At 38.5% G+C, this 22,245-nt stretch overlaps 1 protein-coding gene across 4 annotated transcripts in view; it reads left to right on the top strand.

Moving 5' to 3' along the window:
* Positions 1-22,245, top strand: part of CPNE4 (copine 4) — a 225,567-nt gene that overhangs the window by 31,860 nt on the left and 171,462 nt on the right. For 2 of the 4 annotated variants that reach the window (XM_053958999.1, XM_053958977.1), the window contains exons 2-3: positions 7,172-7,321; positions 16,231-16,418. In XM_053958999.1, the coding sequence (XP_053814974.1) occupies positions 7,264-7,321; positions 16,231-16,418 (246 nt within the window). In that variant the 5' untranslated portion in view covers positions 7,172-7,263. The remainder of the gene's footprint in view (positions 1-7,171; positions 7,322-16,230; positions 16,419-22,245) is intronic. The other 2 variants (XM_053958980.1, XM_053958990.1) reach the window with 1 other exon arrangement.

Raw genomic sequence — 22,245 nt, 5'->3', positions numbered from 1 at the left:
AATCATCACCCTTTTTGGAGCAGATGCAGACTCTGTCCAGGGAAATTTACAGAATACATTTGACTCAGCAGTCCAGATCTACTTTCTTATTTGTGTTGGAGAGAGAGAACACTCGGGCCACACTTGTGTATGTGTTCTCTTCATTCCACCTCTCTTCTGGTAAATCATTCTAGACCAGCAGACTCCACTGGCCATAGTTGGCAGTAGGAGTGACATTGCAGTGCTGTCAAAAAAAAGGTTGGGAAGCAGGCCAAGGTGGAGCTGGGACAGAAGGAATGTGATAAGTTTGGCAAAGAAAAATAAATAGAAAAGGAAAGTCAGAGACGGACACTTTCTAAAAGGTTTTAATGAGAAACCATTGCTTACTGTGTTTTTTTGGGGGGAACACTGGCTTTCTGGCTTCTCAAGAGCTTCAATCCTGCATGTTACATGTCTGAGCTCCTTGTAGGGAGGTGTTGGGGACAGTAAAACCTTGCTATATTCTTAACTAATCTCTAATGGTCTGTGTCTTTTTCTTACCTCTCTCATGGCTTTTGTGGTCCTCTTTGACCATGCTCTTGCCACAGTGTCAATAATCCTACTAAATGCTATAGAATAACTGGTCTAGGTGGATTAAAAGGTGCATTTTGGGTAGTTTGTGCTTTTCTAGTACAATATACCTTTGGAAAAATACTGCCTGTATCAGACCTAAGCTTTTGGCTCTGAAGGTGACAAGGATTTTGACTGTGGACTTCCACAGCCACTCCAACCTTACCTTCACTCCAAAAGGAGTTGGTCCCTTTTGATAATTGGCAAGATGACCTGTTGTGCCAAATGCCTCTTTTTTAACCAAAGAGCATGTGGGTACAGCTGCTGTGTTGGCAGTAGAGGATAAAATGAGTATTCCAAATCTTATCCTTGGGAAAGAATATTGGCTACTGGAAAAAGAATAGTTCCTCTTCAATTTCACAGGAGCTTGTTCAGTCACAGCAACTGTGTATTTAGACTTCATATCCTCTCTGAAGATGAGTGTTATGTGGGGTTTTGGTTTGGATCTTTTGTTTTGAGGTAAAAAGGGGAAACTGGCTTTAGCCTTACCTTTTGTGAGGTTTGTAAAGACTGTCCTGTTTTTGAATAGGCAGGGTCATTGTCTATCTTGTGATTACTTGGAGGTCACCTCTGAGTCCCTCAGGCAACAGGTTGATAAGTGAGCTTCATTACTTTGTGTGGGGACTATGTTTTGAATTGGAATTAGTGAAGTAGGATTCAGTGCAGTAATTTGTACCTAAAAATTTGCTCCTCTAAGGTGGAAGAGTATAGGAAATCCTACACATTGTTTGTGTAAGAACAAACTGTGTGAAGGACAATGTGGAACTGGCCTTCCACCTGATGATGTTTTCCCTTATTTTAAAATGTAAGTTGTAGGACAGATGCCTGTCTTGACTCCCCATGATCAGCAGGGAGACAGCTGGCCAGAGGTGCTGCTTGCTCTCTCTGGGTCACTGGTAAACACGGTATTTACAGGCATATTTGTGGTCTGCCTGTAATCAGACCGAGATATGTGGGCATTTGTGAGCTTATCTGAGCAGTGGTAGGAATGAACTGGACAGGCAGAAGTGAGTGCTAATAGTTTTGTAGTGCAACCAAGCACCAGCTAATATGTCTCTTATTTTCCACACCCTTTCCACCATAAATTGCATTACCCAAATGTTTGAATTCTGATAGTCATAGTGCTATATGAAGCCAAAACTTAATTATCTGAGGAATTTGCCTGTCTCTGTGTGGTTTGACCTTGAATGACAGCTGTGTGGGATATTTGAGATGAGTGGTAAAGGAAAATAAAGTGGAAAGCTTACAACTAGGAGGGCAGAGACTAGAATGACATAACAAAATATAGCATCTGGTATAGCAGTGGTTTCCTCAGCCTAGCCTTCCATCAGACCAGGATAGAAGCAGGAACACTCCATCCTTATTAACAGGTAGGAAAAGTGAGGAACAGTGTGGTCTTTGAGTTATTTGCTGTTTGGAAATGTCAGGTCCTTGGACACAGAGGTTGGTGCTTGAGAAACTGAGGTGCAGTTTGGCATTCTGCATTGGGGTAGTTTCAATCAGCTTGCTCTTTGGGTAGTCTCTTTCACCCTCTTAGAACAAAACACATTGTATTATTCAAATGCAAAGTGCTCAGTTTCTCTTGATGTCAGGTTCTGATTTTGCTGACACAGTGGTGACAAGTACTTGCCAGTTCAGTGCTGGGTAAGATCATGTCAGACAGCTGGCTAAGCCAGGCTAGATTGAAATGGTTTCTTCATTTCCTGTGAAGAGTTGGGTTTACTCTCATGGCAGCTGGCTGACTGCTGGCTGTTAGGTAAACAATGCAGTTTTACATAGTCATGTGGTATTTTTACACACTATTGTGTATTTTACTGTAAACAAAGAAGATGTCAGAGTGACAGAACAGGGATGAGTTCCTCCCACTTGGGGTCTGTGCTGTGTCAGCTTAGGAGTTTTCAGCCTGTAGATGCTTGAGGGGCAATATCAAGGGTTCCCTGACTTAAGCGCATTATAAATGAAGGGTGAGCATTTCCTGAAACACACTACTGCAAATGGCACAGCTTAAATAAAATTATTTTATACATGGCAAAAATCGAAATGCCTGAATAGTATGTGAGAAACTGAGTGATATTTGAACAAAATATTTTGAATTTTCATGCAGCCAGATTAAAAAGATGATTTTGTGGCCTTTAACCTTTGGTAGACTAAACATAGCATAATCAGAACTTAAAGCTGGTTTTGAGGTATCATTTTCTATTTTTTTCTTTGACAGAAATCTTTTGTGTGATCCTCTGTCTAATTCTAAGGATAGTATTCTCTGTTTGTAGATGGGGACAACAAAATTAGGTTTTGATGTCTTGGAGCTTTTATCTTAGTGTTAAGGGAGTTTGAGGCTATTGTTTTGAAAAGCACAAAGCATGAAGCAATTTTTAAAGATAAGAAACTGAAGATGAGACTATTGGAAATAAGGCAATAGAAAATACAGCTTCTTCTGTGAGCTGTCTCTTTGGTTATCCCTTTAAATACTGGGGAAAAGGCAAGGACAGCATCCAACAGAAAATACAAAATCCAGCAAAGTTAAAAACTGCTATATCTGTGACAATTAAGAAATCCATTATATAGATAACAGATTAAGAGGCTTTACCAGAGTCTGTTTCAATAAGTTTGTCACCAAACTACTTTTAATAAAATGTTTTCTAGCAGACTGCTAAATTTGACATAATAAGAAATACTAATTGGACTGGACAGCAGATAGATAAGCTGAGGAAACAAAAAAGGTTAGTACCCTTAAAATTGCACAGCAATTTTAGTTAAAACTTTAATTTGAAAATATGGCAAACAGAAATTAGAATCCATTTTGAACAGTCAAGAATTAAAAGCGACTTTTAATATTTCATTTTCTCAGTACAATCTTTGAATAAAATACTGAGGGGGGGGGAAATCTCAAAATACCATTTGTCTGAGTTCAAAATGTGTTCACTGACTGAAAGGACTTATTCAGGAATTTAAAATACCAAGGAGTGAAAGATAAGGTTTTAAACAGTCCTCCCTATTTATCACTGTATTCTATTAAGCCACATTTCTGCTCTGACACATCGTTATAACAACCAGACTAAACTTGAAATAATTTGTATAACCTTTCTTGAATGTCCCTTGAAGGAATGCATGGGAAGTACTACACCCCCATTAAAGATGCTTGTCTCTGTATTAATAGTTACTCTGTAGGCAGTGTGTAAGTGAGGTGTTCAAGAGCTTGCATTTTTTTGGTGGAGTTTGACCAGCCGAAGTTGTCATTGCAAATGGCTTTCTGAAAAGCCAGTTATGGATGCGGGTCCCACTTGGAATATGCTGCTTGTTTAATTGAACTATGGTCTTCTACAACCTGTCTTCTGCCCATACCATGCAGGAAATTGCAGTGATCTTTTTCCTTTTTAGTCCTAAATTATTTTAACTGAGTTAACCAGACTTTCTGACACACTAGCTAACTCAGTCAGTGAAGGGAGTCCTGGAAGGGTCCTATCTTTGTTCAGAGTTAAAAGGTGAAGGCTAAGGGAAAGTGATCTTAATGCTGTCATCTCAGAAGATGCAGCCAGGGTTCTCTTGGAGGAGTAGTGGTAGGATGTTTGGCAGCAGATATAAGCTGTAACAAGGAAAACTAACAATAAATTGTTGTCAAAGATGGTGGTCAAATGCTGGAAGAGAGGCTCAGAGAGGCAGTGGGATCTTCATCGTTGGAGACTGCCAGAGCTCACATGAACAAGATCTGCTTTGAGCTAAGGCTGGTAAATAGAAATTCCCAGAAATCCCTCTCAACCTAAATTACTCTTACTAGACAACTGGCCTGTGTTAACTGTACTGAAGACCCAGTGCAATTTGACTGCAGCACTTGTCAGATGTTGAAGTGACTGAGAATTAAAGAGCTCCTTTGTGGTATCACTGGGGAACATGATGTATATATTCAAACTGATCTGAGAATTTTCTTGGGCAACCTATTTCCCTTGAAAGCATAATCTTGGCAGAGGTCTGAAATGGTCATAGGTTACTTAGCATAGATGGAGAATACATGGCCGCTCGGAAGCTGAAAAACAGAAGGAATGGAAAAAAGCAAGCTGAAACTTCACATATAGAGGTAGCTAAATAAGAAATGTTGCAGTAATCATTTGACTGCAACAGTTTTCTTAGTGTGTTGTAAAATGCCCATGTTCTTGTAAAAGGTAAAATTAAAAGCCAGGACATGTAGGAAAATTAATTCATGTCAGGCTTTCTAGCTAATAGTAAAAATCTCAAGAGAAGAACTGGCATTTTCCTACAGCAAGCATTAAATATTTTCCTGTGTTATTCCTACCTTCAATTAAGTTAATGTTTAAGATGCCTCTATGTGCTTCATTTAATAACATATTACACAAGTGAATCATTTGAAGAATTCTTCAGTGAAATATGGAAATAATTTTCATGTAACATCAGCAAGTTAACATCTTATTTTGATGTACTGCTCTACACTTAATATCCCAGCTCAGTCTTTGTGGATGTATTTACTCCAAAGTTGAAGCAATTTAAAACACTAAATGGTGTGACTGTGCATTCAGTCTCATTACAGACTTAATGCAACAGCAGTCAAGCACCTCATTATTGTATAATCCAATTTTTGTAGAGGGCAGAAATTATAGGTAAAATTTACATGTTGACTTCAGAGCATGAAGAGTGTCATCCATCATTCACTGGGTCAGATCTGAATTGCTGTAATCTTTGTAATTGGAAAAGAATGCTTATGATTGGAACAGCAAAATTCTTGTAAAAGTGCATATCTTTTCAAAATGTTTTAGAAATTTTTAGTGCATCTTTTCCACAGGTATCCAAGGGTGGATTTGATACGATAAAGAAGTTACAAAGGCATCTGTCTCTGAGATTTTGATGGACATGCATTGGGTAGGCTGATTTGTGAGGACATGCATTTACTATAACCCATGTTCTCTATTATTAATTTGTGTGGGTTTTTTGCTTCTTTTCCTCTCCAAGCACCTCTAGCTAACAGGGTTGCTGACACTAGAGAAGAAAATAAAAACCAAATCTTTTACTAGTTAAGAGGAACAAAAATTAAGATCTTTGATTCCATATTTATGAAGGCCTTTTAAATTTCTTAATTTTGGAGTTACCCTATACTTGTGTACACTTTAAAATGTTCATGCATTAGACCAGTAATTATATGAAATTAGTAAATTATAATTCTTTTTAAGTTATGAAAAATATCTCTGTCTATTGGATCTATTTGCACTGCATCAATGCAGATCAAGAGTAAGACATAGCTAAAAGGGCATGGGAAATGCCTTGTATCACTGAAGAATTCAAAGATTGATTTGAATACTCTTTGTTGGTACAGTTGCTTTTGGGTTACTGCCAACATGCATTTTCCTAATTCTAAATACATGCAGGTATAGAAGAGCCCAATGGCTATCCATTCAGAGTTAACAGAGATGTAAATATTTGAGTAAGGAGGATGTTGCTTTGTTCTCTGAGCAACAATCATGTTTTAGCACATTCTAAATTTTGTGGCATCTGTCATGGAATATTTGGGACCCAGTTTAGTTATCAACACTCCTTTTTGGCATGATGGGATATCTACTGAGGCTAGTTCTACTCCTCTGTGCTCTTAGGAAATATCATGGTGACAGCCTTACGATTCCTGATGTTCCTGATGCTTTGCAACTGTCTTTCCACAAACATTGTAAGAGAGTAGATAGGGCAGGTGAAGGAAGGAGTTAAGAGTTTCACAAGTCTGGAGAGAAAGCCTGGAAATGACTTTCCACTCCCAATTCATACAGAACTATGCCTTAGATAATTTGACCACAGTAATTGCATTTGTAAAGTGGAAACATCTGTCTGGGACATCAATACCAGTCTTTTGTGTCTCTTCTCCCTTGAGTGCCATCACTGCTGGCTTATGGGCATTCCTTTCTCTCTGTTAGCAGTGTGTGGTTCATGGACTTTATTGCACTTTGTATAAATTTGTCCTTTAAAGACAGATGAATGTAGGTGAAGTCCTGTGCAATATGCGCCCAAATCTTAGGGGTATTGCTTGCCTAATGTGAATTTCATAAAATGTTCTCCTACTAGGCAATGATGTCAAGACCAGCAGGTCTTCCAGTGTTTTTTGTGTGTGGCAGTAGGATTTCCATCAATATTGGTTATGTGAGTTCATTTTTTATGTGCATCATTTTAGGAACTGAGAACCCCTTCCCTCTGCCTCTAACTCTGCAATCACTATAAGAGATTAATTGTTCATTTTGCCCTTTTTTGTATGCTATCAAAGACTGAAGGGGACTTGCAGATTTCAAAAGGAACACAACTCTTGTGTATACTCACAGCTTCCTTTTAGGAGTGCTTAAGGGACAACCTCATGTCAGACAAAGTTTTATAAAAGACATTCCAAGTATCTTGCTTCTTCTCATCTTTATTGCTGGTTGACAATATAGATATTTCTCACACCTCAAGAATTCCCAAGGGAGAGAACCTCTTGAAAATTCTTGGTGGCTTGGATTTCTAGAGCTTGTTTTTGAAAGTGTTATTTAGCCAAAGTCTTGGCACTGTGTCAGAAGGAAGTAGGTCTCCTATAACATTGCTGACAAAGCTCTGTTGCTTCCAGGGCCCAGGTTAGGATCTCTGTGAGGCTGCGCTGTGTCCTGACGCGTTAGGACCCATCTGTGGTAGCTCAGTAGAGCGCAGATCCTGGGAAGCATGGACACGCCAGCAGAGGAATGGCACGGCACTGGCACCAGCGGTACATTTGGCACTGGTAGGACTTTTTGCTGACAGCATGCTGCAATTCTTTTGTGAATCAATTTGATACCAAAAGTAGCTACTGGCTTATTCAGAGACTGAGTCTATCATGGTATGGTGGTGTTGTGATTACAAAACACTTGCAATATGGAATAAGATATAACTTCCTAGAGGAAAGTCAGAACAAACTAGTAGAAATTAAACTAGGAAAGAAATTAACAGTCCCCATATAAATATAATTTGGCTGTCATGGCTCTTCTCATGCCTGCAGTTGGAGCTGCAATGTGATCGTATCCCTTGTCGATTTAGCTGAGACAGTGGCAACATGTGCTTGGCCTAAGTCTCATGGGTGACTCTTCAAATACTTGATCAAGGATTTTGGAAAGAAAATAGAAAGTAAGTAAATGACAAGAAGGCAGGCAAGGCTCAGAGTCTAACTTAGCTAGTGGTACAAACCCCAGTGTGTTGTCCCTGAACCTCTGTTGCGAAGGGAATGAACTCCGTACTGGCTCCAGCCATCAGGTAAAGGTGTTCATTACCCAGAAACCCCCTGAGGGTGGGCAGGTTGCTCCTCATCTATCAGCATCCTGGGAGGCCATAGGAGTTCTGCTTGTTGCTGAGAGAGGGGTCAAGCATGTTGGAGGAGCAGCTATGAAGCGAGAGAACAGCTGCTTGCAGCACAATCCATTGCTCCCTTACTTCTTCTCCTGCCCTACCTGACGGAGCAACTTGACTTTAAAACTCTGTCCCAGTTTTGAGCTCAATGTGGCCCCAGTGTAATTGATAAATTCAGTTTTTCTCACACTGCTAGGAAACTCTGAGCCAACTTACAGCAGGCATACCTTCTGGTTGTATTGCAAATGCAAAAACTAAACAGTAAATGGGAAGTTTTTCCTCACTGCTCTTCTTGATGTGCCTGTCTTTGGATCAGGAGCAGGAAGCAGCTTCTCTTGTAAAATCAATTTCGTGCTGCAGAAAGAGCCACTATAGCCATCTGTTGAGGAAAATTAGCAGTTTGCAATATGTTACATCTGTAAGCGTATAAACTCTTCCAGGCATTACGTGTGTTTATACACATACTCTGGTGTAATTGAGTATAGCTGAGGAACACAACTTGCTGCTTCATTCCCAAGTAACAAGCCATATGACGAAAGGAAATGGCCCCAAGTTGTACTAGGAGAGGTTTAGAATGAATACTAGGAGAAAAATTATTCACCAAAAGGGTTGTAAGGCATTGGAACAGGCTGCCCAGGAAAGTGGTTGATTCAGCATCCTGGCAGATACTTAAAAGATGTGTAGATGTGGTGCTTAGGGACATGGATTAGTGGTGGACTCAGCAGTGCTGGGTTAATGGCTGGACTCGATCTTAGCGGTCTTTTCAATGTAAACAATTCTGTGATTCTCCTCTAGATGATAGGCAGTATGCTTTTCCAGGGTGGATAAAGGGTAACTTTAATTTCAAATGTATATTATACAAGTGCAGATGATAAGGCAAGGATTAATGTAGTAGAGTATGCATCTATCTTGTTCAGAATTGTCTAACTATTTCGAGAATTATTTTGTCTCAAATGTTCTGAAGGTTCTCAGTTGGATTTATTTGATATCAGAATTTTGACTGCTGCACCTCAGAGTACTGGGATTATTTGATTTTGTTCCAGGCTTATCTTTGTTTGAAGTATAGCAAAATATCCAATTATTTAAGATTCTTGTATAACTATGTTGTAAAGCTTTGTTTCTAAGGTGCTTTTATTTTCCCTCTAATACCAATTGGGAGAATGAATTTTTAAAAAGCAGCAAACATATATCCTTGTAGTGCATATACTTCTGTTCCTGTGTTTCATTTGATATATCACTTAGTGCAAGCAGCAAGCCGAAGTGACAAGCCTAAGAAAATTGTAATGGCTTTTAGTCATAAGCAGTCAAATAAGTATAACATGGTAGTAGCTTTGAAATTGTTGATTAGAGAGATTCAATTACATTTCTCTGATTTTCTAGGCTTACATGTCACTTATATTTGCCAACTGCTTGCATATTGTAGGTTTGGGTATTTATGTGTGTGTGTAACTCCACAGTGTGGTGGTTGAAGTGGATTCAATGGTCCTGAGCTTTTCCATGTATTCATGCTTAATCCCTGCTCTTACAGCTGCCTGTGCTTCAGGTATTCTCTCAAGAGTTGCACAGACTCAAGCCAGAACTCTGAGAACCAATACTCAAACCAGCAGGCAAATAATTTATTAGTGGAACCCTGAATTTTTCTGGGGTTTCATATTATTCAGTCCTGCTTATAAATCATCAGCTCCAGCAGTCATGGTATAGAACAGTGTGAACTTTGCTGGCATTTCTTTCTCTTGCTTTTTAATCATATTTTTAGCTTTTATAATGGTGAGAAAGGACTGTAAAACATCAGTTCTAATTGCTTTGTAAATAGAAATGAAATGAAGAGCAAACCCACTTCTGTTCCTGTTTTTAAGGGAAAATATGCCATTTTCATGATTTGGAGGGAGAACATTGGGACTATTTCATGCTTTTGTTTGACAGTATTGAGTTGCAAGTGAAGGCTTTGGATAGGCCTTCCTTATTTAAGGAAACAATAATGGATAAGAGGACAATTGTGTGTGTTACTGTGTCTAAGCATATAGATGAGCCAGTTTGTTTTCTCTCTAGCTTCTACACTGTTCCAAATAAAATACATTCTGTTATCCTGTTAAACCAACACACTGTCTTAGAAGGTGCCATTTTATAAACAAGACCAAACACACACCCTCTGTGGCCAGCCTGAGAGCCAGCCTTGCTGCAGGAGAGGCAGACTCCTTTGTGACTGGTAAAAACCCAGTGAATGAACCAGCCTTTGGATTCTGTGGGGGAAAAAAAAAAATCTCTGCTGCTTTTCCAGTAAAAAGCATTGAGACTGCTTTCTAGTAGGGGAATTGTCTGCATTTATCCCTAGGAAGGTTATTTTGATCTTGTATTTGTTCAGTCTCCTGTTTTTAGTATTAGTGAATTTTTGATTTCTCTTCCCCTGCATGTTTTACAGCATTGTAAGAAGGAAGACAGTGGTAACTCTTTGTAGTAAGAGGTGACTGATGGCGTTAGCTGCATACTAAAGGAGCCAGGGCAAATCCTAGATTTTCTCTTCCAGTGGAGGATAATAAAATATATGTATTTTAGCACTGACTCCTACAGGTGCTTTGCATTGCACTGAGTCTGACTTCAGTGGGTGCCACTCAGAACATCCAGAACCAGGCACATTTGAGCATCTCCCAGTGCTCCAGTTATTGTGGGGATTTTGCTTCTCTTAACTGAAATGGGGTTATTTGTATAGGTGCAGCACACTTCTTACAGTGTTTTGTCATGCATTAGATGTCTCAATTTCTTTCCAGTGACTTTCACTTTTCCCCTTATAATTGAAACAGCTGGTTCTATGGTAATGAGTCCCTTTGAACTGTCAGTGTGTGTATATTTCCATTTACACTGCTGGCACTTTGTTCTGAACCTTCTCCCCTTCTGTCCAAATAGATTACTTGCATTATCAGATCTGTCTCATCGTTCACAATAGCATTGCTGTGGATTCTCCAGATCCCCCTTCTTTACTGAGTTTATTGCTCATTTTTTAAAGGCCTCTGTCAAACTCTGGTAGGTGTAACTTTAAATGAATCTTCGTTAATAGTTGTCAGATAATCAAAGAGGAGGAGGAAAAATTGTATTTTTAATTGCACAAACTATCCTGTGGAGGGGTCTAGCTAACCTATTGACTTTTCATTACATAATAATTCATATTCAAATTAATTTTGGCAGCTTGCATTTTGTTTGTATTATCTATGATCATTTAAAATTCTGTAGCAATTTATAATATAATTGATGTTGACCAGGATAATTTTTTAATGCAAACAGGAGGGGAGTCTTGTGTAGTGATTTGAGATATGGCTGAAAACCAGAAGTCTAGGAGCGTGGTCCAAGATAAGTAATTGAATGACTCTGTTTTAAGATAGCACTGACTGTTCATGAGCAGTTTCCAGAGATGCACAGAGAAAGGCCAAGGCAATGGCCACAGGATCAACAAAGATTAGACATAATGAAAAAACCTTAATACATATAATAATAAAGATAGGTCTGCTTTCCCTCTCATGCTGGGGTCTCTGTTCAGAACTGGGCAAGCCAAGTGTCTTAGTGAGCTCCTGATTAAGCACATTGAATATTAATTTAATGAACTTGCTGAATCAGGAACTTCTGATGAATTCCCACCTTTCCTCATTTGTACAAAACCTATTTACAGCTGAATGCGAAGGAATGGATTTTCTTTTCACAACCAAGGAAGCCTTGGTGCCAACAGCTGATGCAGTAACTATTAGAGACTGGGAATTCCCAATTACATAAAATTTCTTAAAGAAAAATAATTACTTATCTCAATTACTGTCATTCCCTGAAGGGATCCATGGCCCACATTCTGCTGGAGCTGAACAAGTTACTAGACAGAGGAACTTTAAAAAACTCTTCTACTTGAACACCCAGCATATTTTCAGCCTTTTCTATAAACTTGTTCTTACTGTATTTTGTTTAACTTGATCTGAGTTTTATTAATTTTAAGCTTCTAACTGTACACTTGTTTTTTTAACTTCCTTTTATTAGACTTTAAACCCTGGAAGATCCAGAAACTGTAGTTACGAAGCTTTCTGTCTAGAGAGTTAAACTGTTCATGTGTTTTGAATACTAAATGTCTCTCCCATTTATAATTTATAAGTGTAAATACGTAGGGAGCAGCTAGTGCCACAACATCCAGTGCCTTTAGGGCTGCTCTCTTTTGGAGGCACTTATTCAGAACTCTTATTTCATGTAACTCTACTATCAGTATTTCCCACCATGTGCACATACTGCAAACATAATTTACCTTTCCAGGAACAGACTCTAGCTGTTTACTTCTGTAGAAGCAGACAGATGCTATTAGCTCATTTTCATTTAATGACCAAAGTGGCAGTAAAATAATTCAGACACAGCTCTCAACATATGATGATGGGAAGCCTGCAACCCATAAATTCATTTTGTGTGTATTTTGGTCTGGAGTACAGGTTTCTAAATAACAAGACCTTTCCCTAAATGCAAAGCATGTTGGTTACTGCTTTTAATCTCAGCATCTTTCTCATTTGCTGCTCACTTATTACCTGAACTGAAGGTGAGGCTGAGTGCGAATGTTCCCCTGATTCTTCAGAAGGGCCTGTAGAGAGCAATCTCTTCATTTTTTCACCCAGACAGCTTGCAGAAAAGCTTTTTGGACACTGTGTGTGTGTAGGAGGACAAAATGACACTGTGGGCAAAGGAGTAAACTTGAAATCAGAATTCAGATAGCATCTTAGATTTATTTCATGGTGAATCTAAGGAGCCTTGTTCTGAGTTTGTGGTGAGGTTATGTGGATCACCATTTTGTAACGAGTTGGATCTGGTTGTGTGAGCTGAATTCAAGTCTTTTAGCTCCTGGAGAGAGGCAGGCACTGGTTGTGTTCTGTGTCACAAAGATCCTTACTTCTGCAGGTACTAGACAACTGAACATTTTAAAGCCATTTAGTCCCCCTGAATAGAGAAAGATGTAGCTGTCAAATGTGTAATACTGATTTTCATTGTAATCCAGTTATCTAGGCAGGCACAACTTTCTGAACTCGTGTGCTACTAAAAAGTTTATAATTTCATTCTTTGCTGCTTAGTCACACAGTAGAAGAGGTTGGAAAGGACCTCTGCAGGTCATCCATTCTTAGCCTGCACTCAAAGTAGGTTGCTGAGGGCCATGTCAAAGCAAGTTTTGGATATCTCTAAAGATGAAGACTCTACAAGTTCTCTGAGAAGCATGTTGCAGTGTTGAACCAAACTTATAGTAAAAAAATTCCTTTTTTTCAGTCAGAATTTCCTGAATTTCAGTTTGTGCCAGTTGCCTCTTGTCCTGTCACTGGGAACTACTGACAAGAATTTGGCTTCATGTTTCCCCATCTCATCATATGAATCAGTAAGATCACTTTGACCTGTGAATCTCTTTAAAAAGGTCAAAAGAGCACCTTAATTTCTAGTAAATGAGCTCTAAGTATGCCAGATATAAAACATGTTTGAGAGACTGGAGACAGAGACCTGTCTTCAAGGTTCTCACTTTTTCTTTGTAGCCGACACATTCTTTGGTGGGTTTGGTTTGTTTTAGGGCTTTTTTTATTGTCTTTTGTTTTCCTTTGTTTTTTTGTTGTTTTTTTTTTCCTTTGGTTGTTTGTTTTTTGGGTTTTCTTTGTAGCCTAGTACATTTCAATTTCAGTGTAGTGCAGTTTTATTTTTTTCCAGTTGGTCCTGTTCTCTTGATGTTTCACCATGGAGAGGTGAAAACAGAAGGCCTGTTTTTGCTTCAGTCTAGCACTGGCTAATAAGTTTGTGTGGGAAGCATATGATCCACCACTTTCCTGTTTTCCTGAATGAGAGAGAATGTATGCAATGATGAAATGAAAACTTTACAAATATGTGACTTATCACTTACTTTTTGTATGCGTTCTGTTGCTTTCCTCTACTGGGCACAGCTCTTGTTTAGTGAATATCAAAGCTGTGTGGACATTGAAGGAATAGCAAGGTTCTAATGAACTGAAAAAGGAAGAGTTTGTAGCAAAGAAAAATGAATAATTTTTTTCCTCCATCAATAATGTACATAGTTAATTGACAAAAAACTTCTTATGCAATCTAACTTCTCCATGTTTGTGCAAAACAATACAATTTTTAGCAACTTTCAGTGGGCTCAAAATCTATTTTCCAGGCCTCCAGCTTCCTGGTGATGTGACATCAGCACAACAGCCCAAGCTGGTGATTATATTAAAAGAAGAATATAATGAGACAAAAGAATAAGGCTGTGCCTTGATCTTTTCCATTGATAAATTTAGAACTTGCAAAAGCTGAAATAATAGTTGTAGTGATAAAAAGAAATATAATTTTTATACTTACCTGCTGTTCTGAAAAACCAGTGTATAATTACTGTAGGAGGAAGAAAAATACATCTCTCCCCCTCACTCTGCTACTTTTTCCTCTTCTCTTCAGTGGTGAAATCATCCAGTTTAATTAAATCACCAGCCTATTTCTGCACAAAGGATGACATTTTATTAATGATGTATGATGCGTATGAGACAGAATTAACCCAATTTTCAAATAGATTTCAATTTGGAAAGGGCAACATGTAAAAATGTCTTATAAATGTGTGGGATGAGCTTGTTGAGTAGCTTTCTGAAGGAGATGGGATTACAAAATGATGAATGATTAGACAACAGTCTCTCCAGTCCCTGGCTTTATAACGTAGCCCAGTATCATTACCTTTTCCATGTATTGTTTAGTTTTGCCTATTTTCTCAGTCATGTTTCTTTCCTAGCAGTAAATCCAATGAGCTGTAGTTTAGATGACAATATTTACAAGTAACTTATAAATAGGAGGGGCTGAAGGTGACTGTTTTGATCTTAGGATGTCAGGCACTGTGTTTGTGGTGAGGCTCACATTTCAAATATGCCTGTAGAGCCTGAGGTTCAGAGAATGGTTGGGGTCCACTTCTATCTGAATGGGGTAGTCACAGCAGATAAACGTTCATATAGTAAGTTGTTGTATAGATTTGAAAAATTGTAAGTTGTTAACAAGCTTTTATCCCTTCTGTCAAGGGAGCAGATAATCTGCCTCATCAGACTTACATTCCTGAAACTTGAATGAAACTCTATTGCCAACTCCCCTTACTCTGAATTGAGAAGTACCTTTCTAATTTTACCTTTCTAATTAATAGGAAAACTGGATAGGTGTGATATTGCAGGTTTTGAGTTTATTTTTAACTTAGCAGATTTGGGGAAAAAACTTCACTTTCATTTCCATATCTCTGAAATGTAATTTTTATCAAAACAGTTCTCAAAAATCATTAACCTCTGAGAACAGGGTGTTGTGGAATAGACAGTGAAAAGGATTGAAACAGATGGCTAAAATGTCTTACTGATAAAATGGCAAGACAAATCTGCCTGCTAGAAGTATGAGATTCATTTTTTTTTTGTGGCTCTTATGTATGAGATAAAGTGATGAAGGCACTAATCCATGTATTAGGAAGCAAATTTTTAAAGGGTCAGGCTGTGAAACTTAGAGCAAATATGCAAATTAGAGTGTTCCCATAGTCTTTATTAATGCAAAAATGGTCATATAGGGATTTTTGGTAAGCTCTGTGTTAAAATATTTTTGTTGCTTCAGTTGAGAGAAATCCTTGAGCTACATGATTGGTGGTGGTGTTCATAATGAAGTAAGGGTTGGAGGTCCCTGTAATTCCAGCTATCTGTGCTCATGTAACTCTGATTCCTGACCTGAAAGTGCAAACACTCCACAACAACAAGTCGTGGCAGAATAAATATCCTGCCCTTCTGTATAGAACATCAATCTTGGCTACTTGCTTAGGAATGGAGGCAGGGAAACAGTGAAATGTATTTTGGAATGTAAGGTTGGTATGAAAGGGGCCTTCTATGGCATTTATGCCAAAAGTTTATTTAAGAAGTGTATACTCTTTAGAAGAAATAGAGGGAAATAAAAGCACATTGCAGGAGTGCTGAACAAATTTAATTTACCCTTGTCAACATGTTATCATAATAAATACAGAATTACCATCCTGTCTATCTGTCCTTTGGCCTGGGGAAATGTGGCTCTTATAAGCAGGAGCAGAGCTGGAAGTTGAGATCAAAGTTCACCCCCAGAGTTCAGAGGCATGGTGGAAAATTTCGTTCTGAACTTGGCTTACTTATATGAGATGATTATTTCTTTTTCCTCTAGGTATTCCTTTGATTTTATTCTTTCCCCTCATGCTCTGGTTCTCATTCACTGTTACTGTCTAGAATTGTCTTCTGTGTGGAAGGAAGGGCTGTACCTTGTGTGCACCATCCTTAATAGATCTTTTCTCTCTTTCAGAACAAGGAATGAAGAAAATGAGCAACATCTATGAATCAGCAGCCAATACCCTGGGAATTTTTAACAGCCCATGCCTGACTAAAGTGGAGTTGCGAGTTGCATGCAAAGGCATATCAGACAGGGATGCCCTCTCAAAACCAGATCCTTGTGTCATCCTTAAAATGCAGTCGCATGGCCAGTGGTTTGAGGTGAGTGTTTAATAAAATAAAATTAATTCTTCTGGCACTTTAGGATGGCATAGACAAATGGACGCAAAATTGAAATAGCAAGAGCAGTAAAGAGAAGAGGCAATTTGAAGCCTGTGGCATAATCTTGCAAGAGTGAAGGGAGATTTTCCATTAACCCTAACACAGTTTGAATCAGAAACTTTGAACTTCTCTTTGGAATCTAGATTACAAATCAAGATGAATAAAGAAAGAAGCATCATAAAACTTTTCCCTTCAGGCCTTACTTTTTCATAAAAGCTATATAATAGCACAAATAATGATAGTGACCACGAAGCATTACAATATAAAGAGAAATACTGTGGAAGAGAGGAGCTGGCAAAGGATTTTGTGACAGAGTAGCTTGATTTGCAAATTTTGAGCATTACAATTGGATTCATTGTTGCAATTAGTAAAACTAATGCATTTGCCTTATCAATTTGCCTTGGATTGCAGGTTGCATGTTTGATTAAAATCCTGCTTTGTTTAAAATAATGGAAATAATTTCTTTGATAACTGGAAACATGATGTATTAAAGAAATTCAAATTGTAACTATAAAACATAGAATGGAATGTAATATTTTTAATGACATCTTGTTGGTTATTTTACTTGAAATTATAGTTGAGTGTTTGTGGTTAATCAAGCTAAAAGGTGTGACTTTAAAAAGAGAATAGAAAGTATGTAAGAGAAAATGAGGAATTTATTAAATCCAGTTAATTTTGAGTGCATATTCATCCCTCTCTTTTCAAGAGTTTTAGCATTCAGCATAGGATTGTCTTATCTATGAAAAGATAAATAATAATGGTGAGCATATGTAGAAAGCAAAATCTTAAATTCAGGCTGAAAATATAGCATTTTCAGCCAAGTTTTTCAGACTTTGAGGAGTTTGTTCCATTTATTCCAATCGTTTTGACCTATGAAATTTCTCCATTTCAGACCAGCACAAGCCTAGGAAAGTTTGATGTTTGATGGTATTCTTCTTTTCTTAGTTTGCTCTTGTGGAACCACTAGACATATCCCTGGTAGAAAACCAGACTATAAATAGAAATAAAACTCTCACCATTGTTTCAGTGTTACAAAATCAGTGTGTCCATGTAATTGAAATTTAGGGTGATAAAATAGTTAGCCTAAAAAGGGGTAATTTTAGCTCTCTGTGTAGGAAAAAGAATTTAGCTGCACTGTGTATAATCACACAAATAGTAGAAATTAACCAAGCAATGGATTAAAGGTCAAAATAAGTGAAATGCCCCTGTTTGGAAAGGATCAATGAAAACTTTTATACTGTCTCAGTTCCCTGAATAACTTTGGGTACATTTACATACAGTATGTCTATGGCAGGGTAAGTAGATTTAAATTATATATTCTGATGTAGTAATGGAGATTCCCTTTATTTGATATGTTTTTTAGTTTGGAAAGTGATTGTCTGAATAGAGTAAATCTTGCAGAACAGATCTGCCTGCTGATACGATTCTCATCTTACGTCAGTTGCTCCTACTGTCTAGTGAGAGTCCAATTAATTTTATTATGAAAAAAAACATGTATTAGTTCATGTTCCTATCAGTGCTGCAAAGTGAATGCCACTCTGCCATGATGAGTAGTTTCTGGCCAGCACCTTCTTAACAGAATTTTTAATTAAGTTCCTATTGCTGAGTTAAATTGAGCAGAGTCACTCAGGTATAGCTGGAGGCATAATTTGGCTGGAAGAATCTTCTGCTGATGGCAATCAATGATCCAGCAAGACCTGAAAAAACAGACAAAGTAATAAATAAAAAATAATAAAATCCAGTTACCAATGAAGTGAGTATATTCAACCTAGAAATCGCTAAATGGCAACCCAAAAAAAAGGAGTAGAATGGAGGAATGTGGATGCAGTGCTTTCATAAATTATCTTGAATTTTCAGATACCTTCCAGATACCTTGGAGATCCAAACGTGCTGTAGCAAGATGCAGCATTACTGAAATGTACATACTGGTTGCGTACTCTGGTTGTGTGGAGGTTTTGTCAGCACAGAGTAGCTGAATTGACGGCGTCCAAAATACAGGTTGTGGTCTGTGTAGATTGTGCTCTTGCACATAAGTGCTTTTGAAATCCATGGAAAGTACTGAAGGCTGGCTCCATGGCTGCTCATGGGCCAGATGCAGCTGAAGAATGTGGGCTTAGCCTGATGGAATTGCACTGTGCATGAAGTTAGAGATTCTGGGATATAAGGGAATGGAATGTAATATTTTTAATGACATCTTGTTGGTTATTTTTACTTAAAAGGTATAATTGAGTGTTTGTGGTTAATCAAGCTGAAAGGTATGGCTTTAAAAAGATAATGGAAAGTATGTAAGAGAAAATGAAGAATGTATTAAATCCAGTTAATTTTGAGTGCATATTCATCCCTCTCTTTTCAAGAGTTTTAGCATTCAGCATAGGATTGTCTTATCTAAGAAAAAATAAAAAATAGTAATGGTGAGCATATGCAGAAAGCCACTCTACAGGTGCAGACGATCCCTGAAAGTGAGTGATCTGTGCACATTTGTCTCTGGGAGAATTTTGATAAAATGTCAGCCTGTTGCTGAGGTATTTTTTTTTCAGTTCTGCAGTTCTGTGTGTGTATATGTGTGTGTTTGTGTAAATTATGCCACCCACATATGTAAATATAGAATGAAAATGTGTTGATGCTCTTGTAGAGTGGGTAGGTGCGGTTTCCAGAGATTGGAAATGACGTCTAAGTATTCTATCTTCATTTTTTTTAAAACTGTAGTTTTCCTGTTTTTTTTAGGTTTGGGGGGTTTTATGTGTTTGTTTCCCAGACACAGAATTGGTGAGGTTGGAAGGGACCTCTAGAGGTCACATGGCCCATGTGCTGCTCAGGTGGGGATACCTAGAGCCTGTTGCCCAGGACTGTGTCAGACAGGTTTTGAATGTCTCTAAGGAGGGGGATTCTGCATACTCCCAGGACAACCTGTGCCAGCGCCTGATCACTGTCACAAAGTGAAAAATTATTTCCTGATGTTCCTATGTTTCAACTAGTGCACATTACCTCTGGTTCTGTCACTAGCCACCAGTGAAAAGAAGCCTGACTCAGTTGTCTTTGGTCCTTCCCTTTAGGTATTACATTGATAAGATGCCCCCTGAGTGCTCCAGGTGTGTCACCTACAAACTTGCTGTAGGTACATTCTGTCCCACCATCTAGGTCATTAATGAAGATCTTAAACAGGATCCAGTACTGACCCCTGTGCCCCACTTCTAGTCTCTGGCATCCAACTAGACTTTGTCTCACTGATAACCAGCCTCTGAGCCTGGCCAGCTTTCAATCCACATCACTGTCTGTTCTTCCATTCCCTGAAGCAGCAGCTCCTCTATGAAGAACTTATGGGAGGCAGTGTCAAAGGCATTACTGCAGTCCTGGTAGAAAGTATCTGCTGCTCTTCCCTCATCTATCAGGCCAGGTAGATCTATTTCATCTTAGAAGTTTGTCCAGTTGTTCAGGCATGACTTTTTCTTGGTTGACTACTCGTGATGATTTTCTTATCCTTAATGTGCCTAGGATTAAGTGCTGTACCAACTTCCCAGGAATAGAGGTGAAGTTGGTGGGCCTGTAGTTCCCTAGGTGATTTGATGAGGGACACAAAACTCCTCAGTAGTGAAACCATGGGGAACTTGGGCAAATACTCAAAGAATTCTTGGTGCTGTCCCCCATTCTGGGACAGATAGGCTTCCTGTTTTTTTCTTCTTATCTGGGGAGATGTTTCTCTGTAAACAAGCTGGCACACTCTCAAGTGTGCACACACCCCCCACCCCCTACATTTCCCTCTGTGTGCATGTTGGTGCTGGCTGAAAAGCACTATCTCCACCAAGCTAGAATGTAAATGATCAGCAGTTTACTCCCTCTCACACATGAAGCCTAACATGACAGCGCATGATACAGCATAATCTTAAATTCTGCTGTATTTATGTACTAAAAGCCAATTTGCTGATCCAGGGCTGAATTTTAGCTCTTCTGGCCATAAGGGTGGTGCACATTAGGCAGGTGCACATTGCAGGGTGCCCAAATGTTGTATTTAAACTGTTTTTTTAAGATAATTATTCAACTACTGTTTTTCCGTCTTGATTTGAATGTGTTCAAGGAAGTTTAAATACTGTACAGTTTCAGATGGTGAATGACAGAGGTACACGACGATAAATTCCTTTGTTACAATGATGATTTTACCCACCTAGAGTGTGAATGTCCATGTGTAATAAATGTTAACTGTTAACTAATGTATAGCATTGGAGACTTCAGCTGAGATGTGCTGGCACTGGCATTCTCACTAATCCCTTATTCCTAAGAAAGTAGCTTGGCCCTGTTCAGAGATGACCTGCATATGGCAAATATCCATAGCACATGCTATTTTGAAAACTGAGTAAGTTGCAGAGCTGTGTCTGGTCATACAATGTACATGAGATCAGGAGGTGTCACACAGCCTGACTTAGCCAGATGGAATGTGGTTTCTGGAGCTATGAAAAGAGAAGAGGAGCTTAGGAAGGCAAGTAGTCATGTTTGGGAATCAGGGAGGGCTTCCTGTTCTGGCTTTCAGCAGCAGAACAGAGAGTGTCTGCTGCCTTGTGGATTTGAACAGCCAGCTGGAGGTTTTGTGTTTTACCCAAAGCTTTTATTAAACCTCAGTAACTGCAGAGCAAATAAAGCAGCACCCAAAGATAACTTGCACTTGCTAAAATTCATAATGATGGATTGGGTGAAATCATTAGAATAGATAAGTTTGTCTACTGAAATATTTTTTTTTTTGTTGAAATATTCTCTGAAGTCACAATTTATGGAAAACTTGGTGAGCTTTGATAAAAATATGTTGATTTTCTTAAAATAAAAGTTATTCACTTGTAATTCATCATGATGTTTCAAGGATCAGCTTGGCAGGACTAAACAAACAAACCTGAGTTTTCTATGTTTCCTTTTCCTTTCACATCAACCTGCACATCCATCTGTATTTGCTTTTCCTCTTAGTTCTGCTCTCTCTTTTGTTTCATCTCTGAATTCCAGCATCCTTCTTCTTCTCTGCCTTTTCACGTACCTCAGCTCCCCATTTACGTTCCCAGCACTTGCTGCCATGTTTCCCTCCTCTTTGTATTGGAGACTGGGGGAAATTCCCTGCCCCTTCCTAGCATGGGTGAAGGATCTGAAGAGAAGATCCTGAGGCAGACTTCAGTTATTTGTTTCCATAGATACCCAAAAGTAGCTTTCATGTTATCCATCTGTGGCTGTTACAGCCCACTGCAGAAGCCAACAAGCCATGAAATAGGGGAGTCTGTGGGATGATATATTCTATGACTATACCAAACTGTTCAAAAATAAACACAAAAATACTGTGAAGAGACAAAAATCCCCACAAATGAAAATAAATATAGTTTTTAGTTCATTTTGATGAACAGGTAATACATGAAGCATTTGGATTGAACTGGAAGTTTCAATGATCAGAAAGAAGAACTAGCACCAGCAGCCATACAGAATGAGGCTTGAGGCTGTCTAATCCCATCGTGCATCTAGTTGCTAGTTGGTGACAGTGAAGAAATATGGGATCAGAGAAATGTAAAAGTATTTCTCTAGCTTCTTCTTACAGCTCTCAGAGATCTGCAGCTCAGGGAGTTCTTAAACAGGAGTTTATGCCTTTGTAATTGTAAAAAAAATGTTGGTAGAATAACTTCCATAACTTAGTTCAAATAATTTTAAAAGTTTTGTATGTAAGATTTTAGGATATCCTGGGACATAAGTGTTCAGCAGCTTAAGTGGGAGTTGAATAAAGTAATATTACTTGTATTTTTTGAAT

This window comes from Vidua chalybeata, chromosome 1 (genome assembly GCF_026979565.1).
Source record: "Vidua chalybeata isolate OUT-0048 chromosome 1, bVidCha1 merged haplotype, whole genome shotgun sequence".
Classification (NCBI taxonomy): domain Eukaryota; kingdom Metazoa; phylum Chordata; class Aves; order Passeriformes; family Viduidae; genus Vidua; species Vidua chalybeata.
The sequence above is the reverse complement of the archived record's forward strand: the minus strand, read 5'-3'. Positions and strand labels throughout refer to the sequence as shown.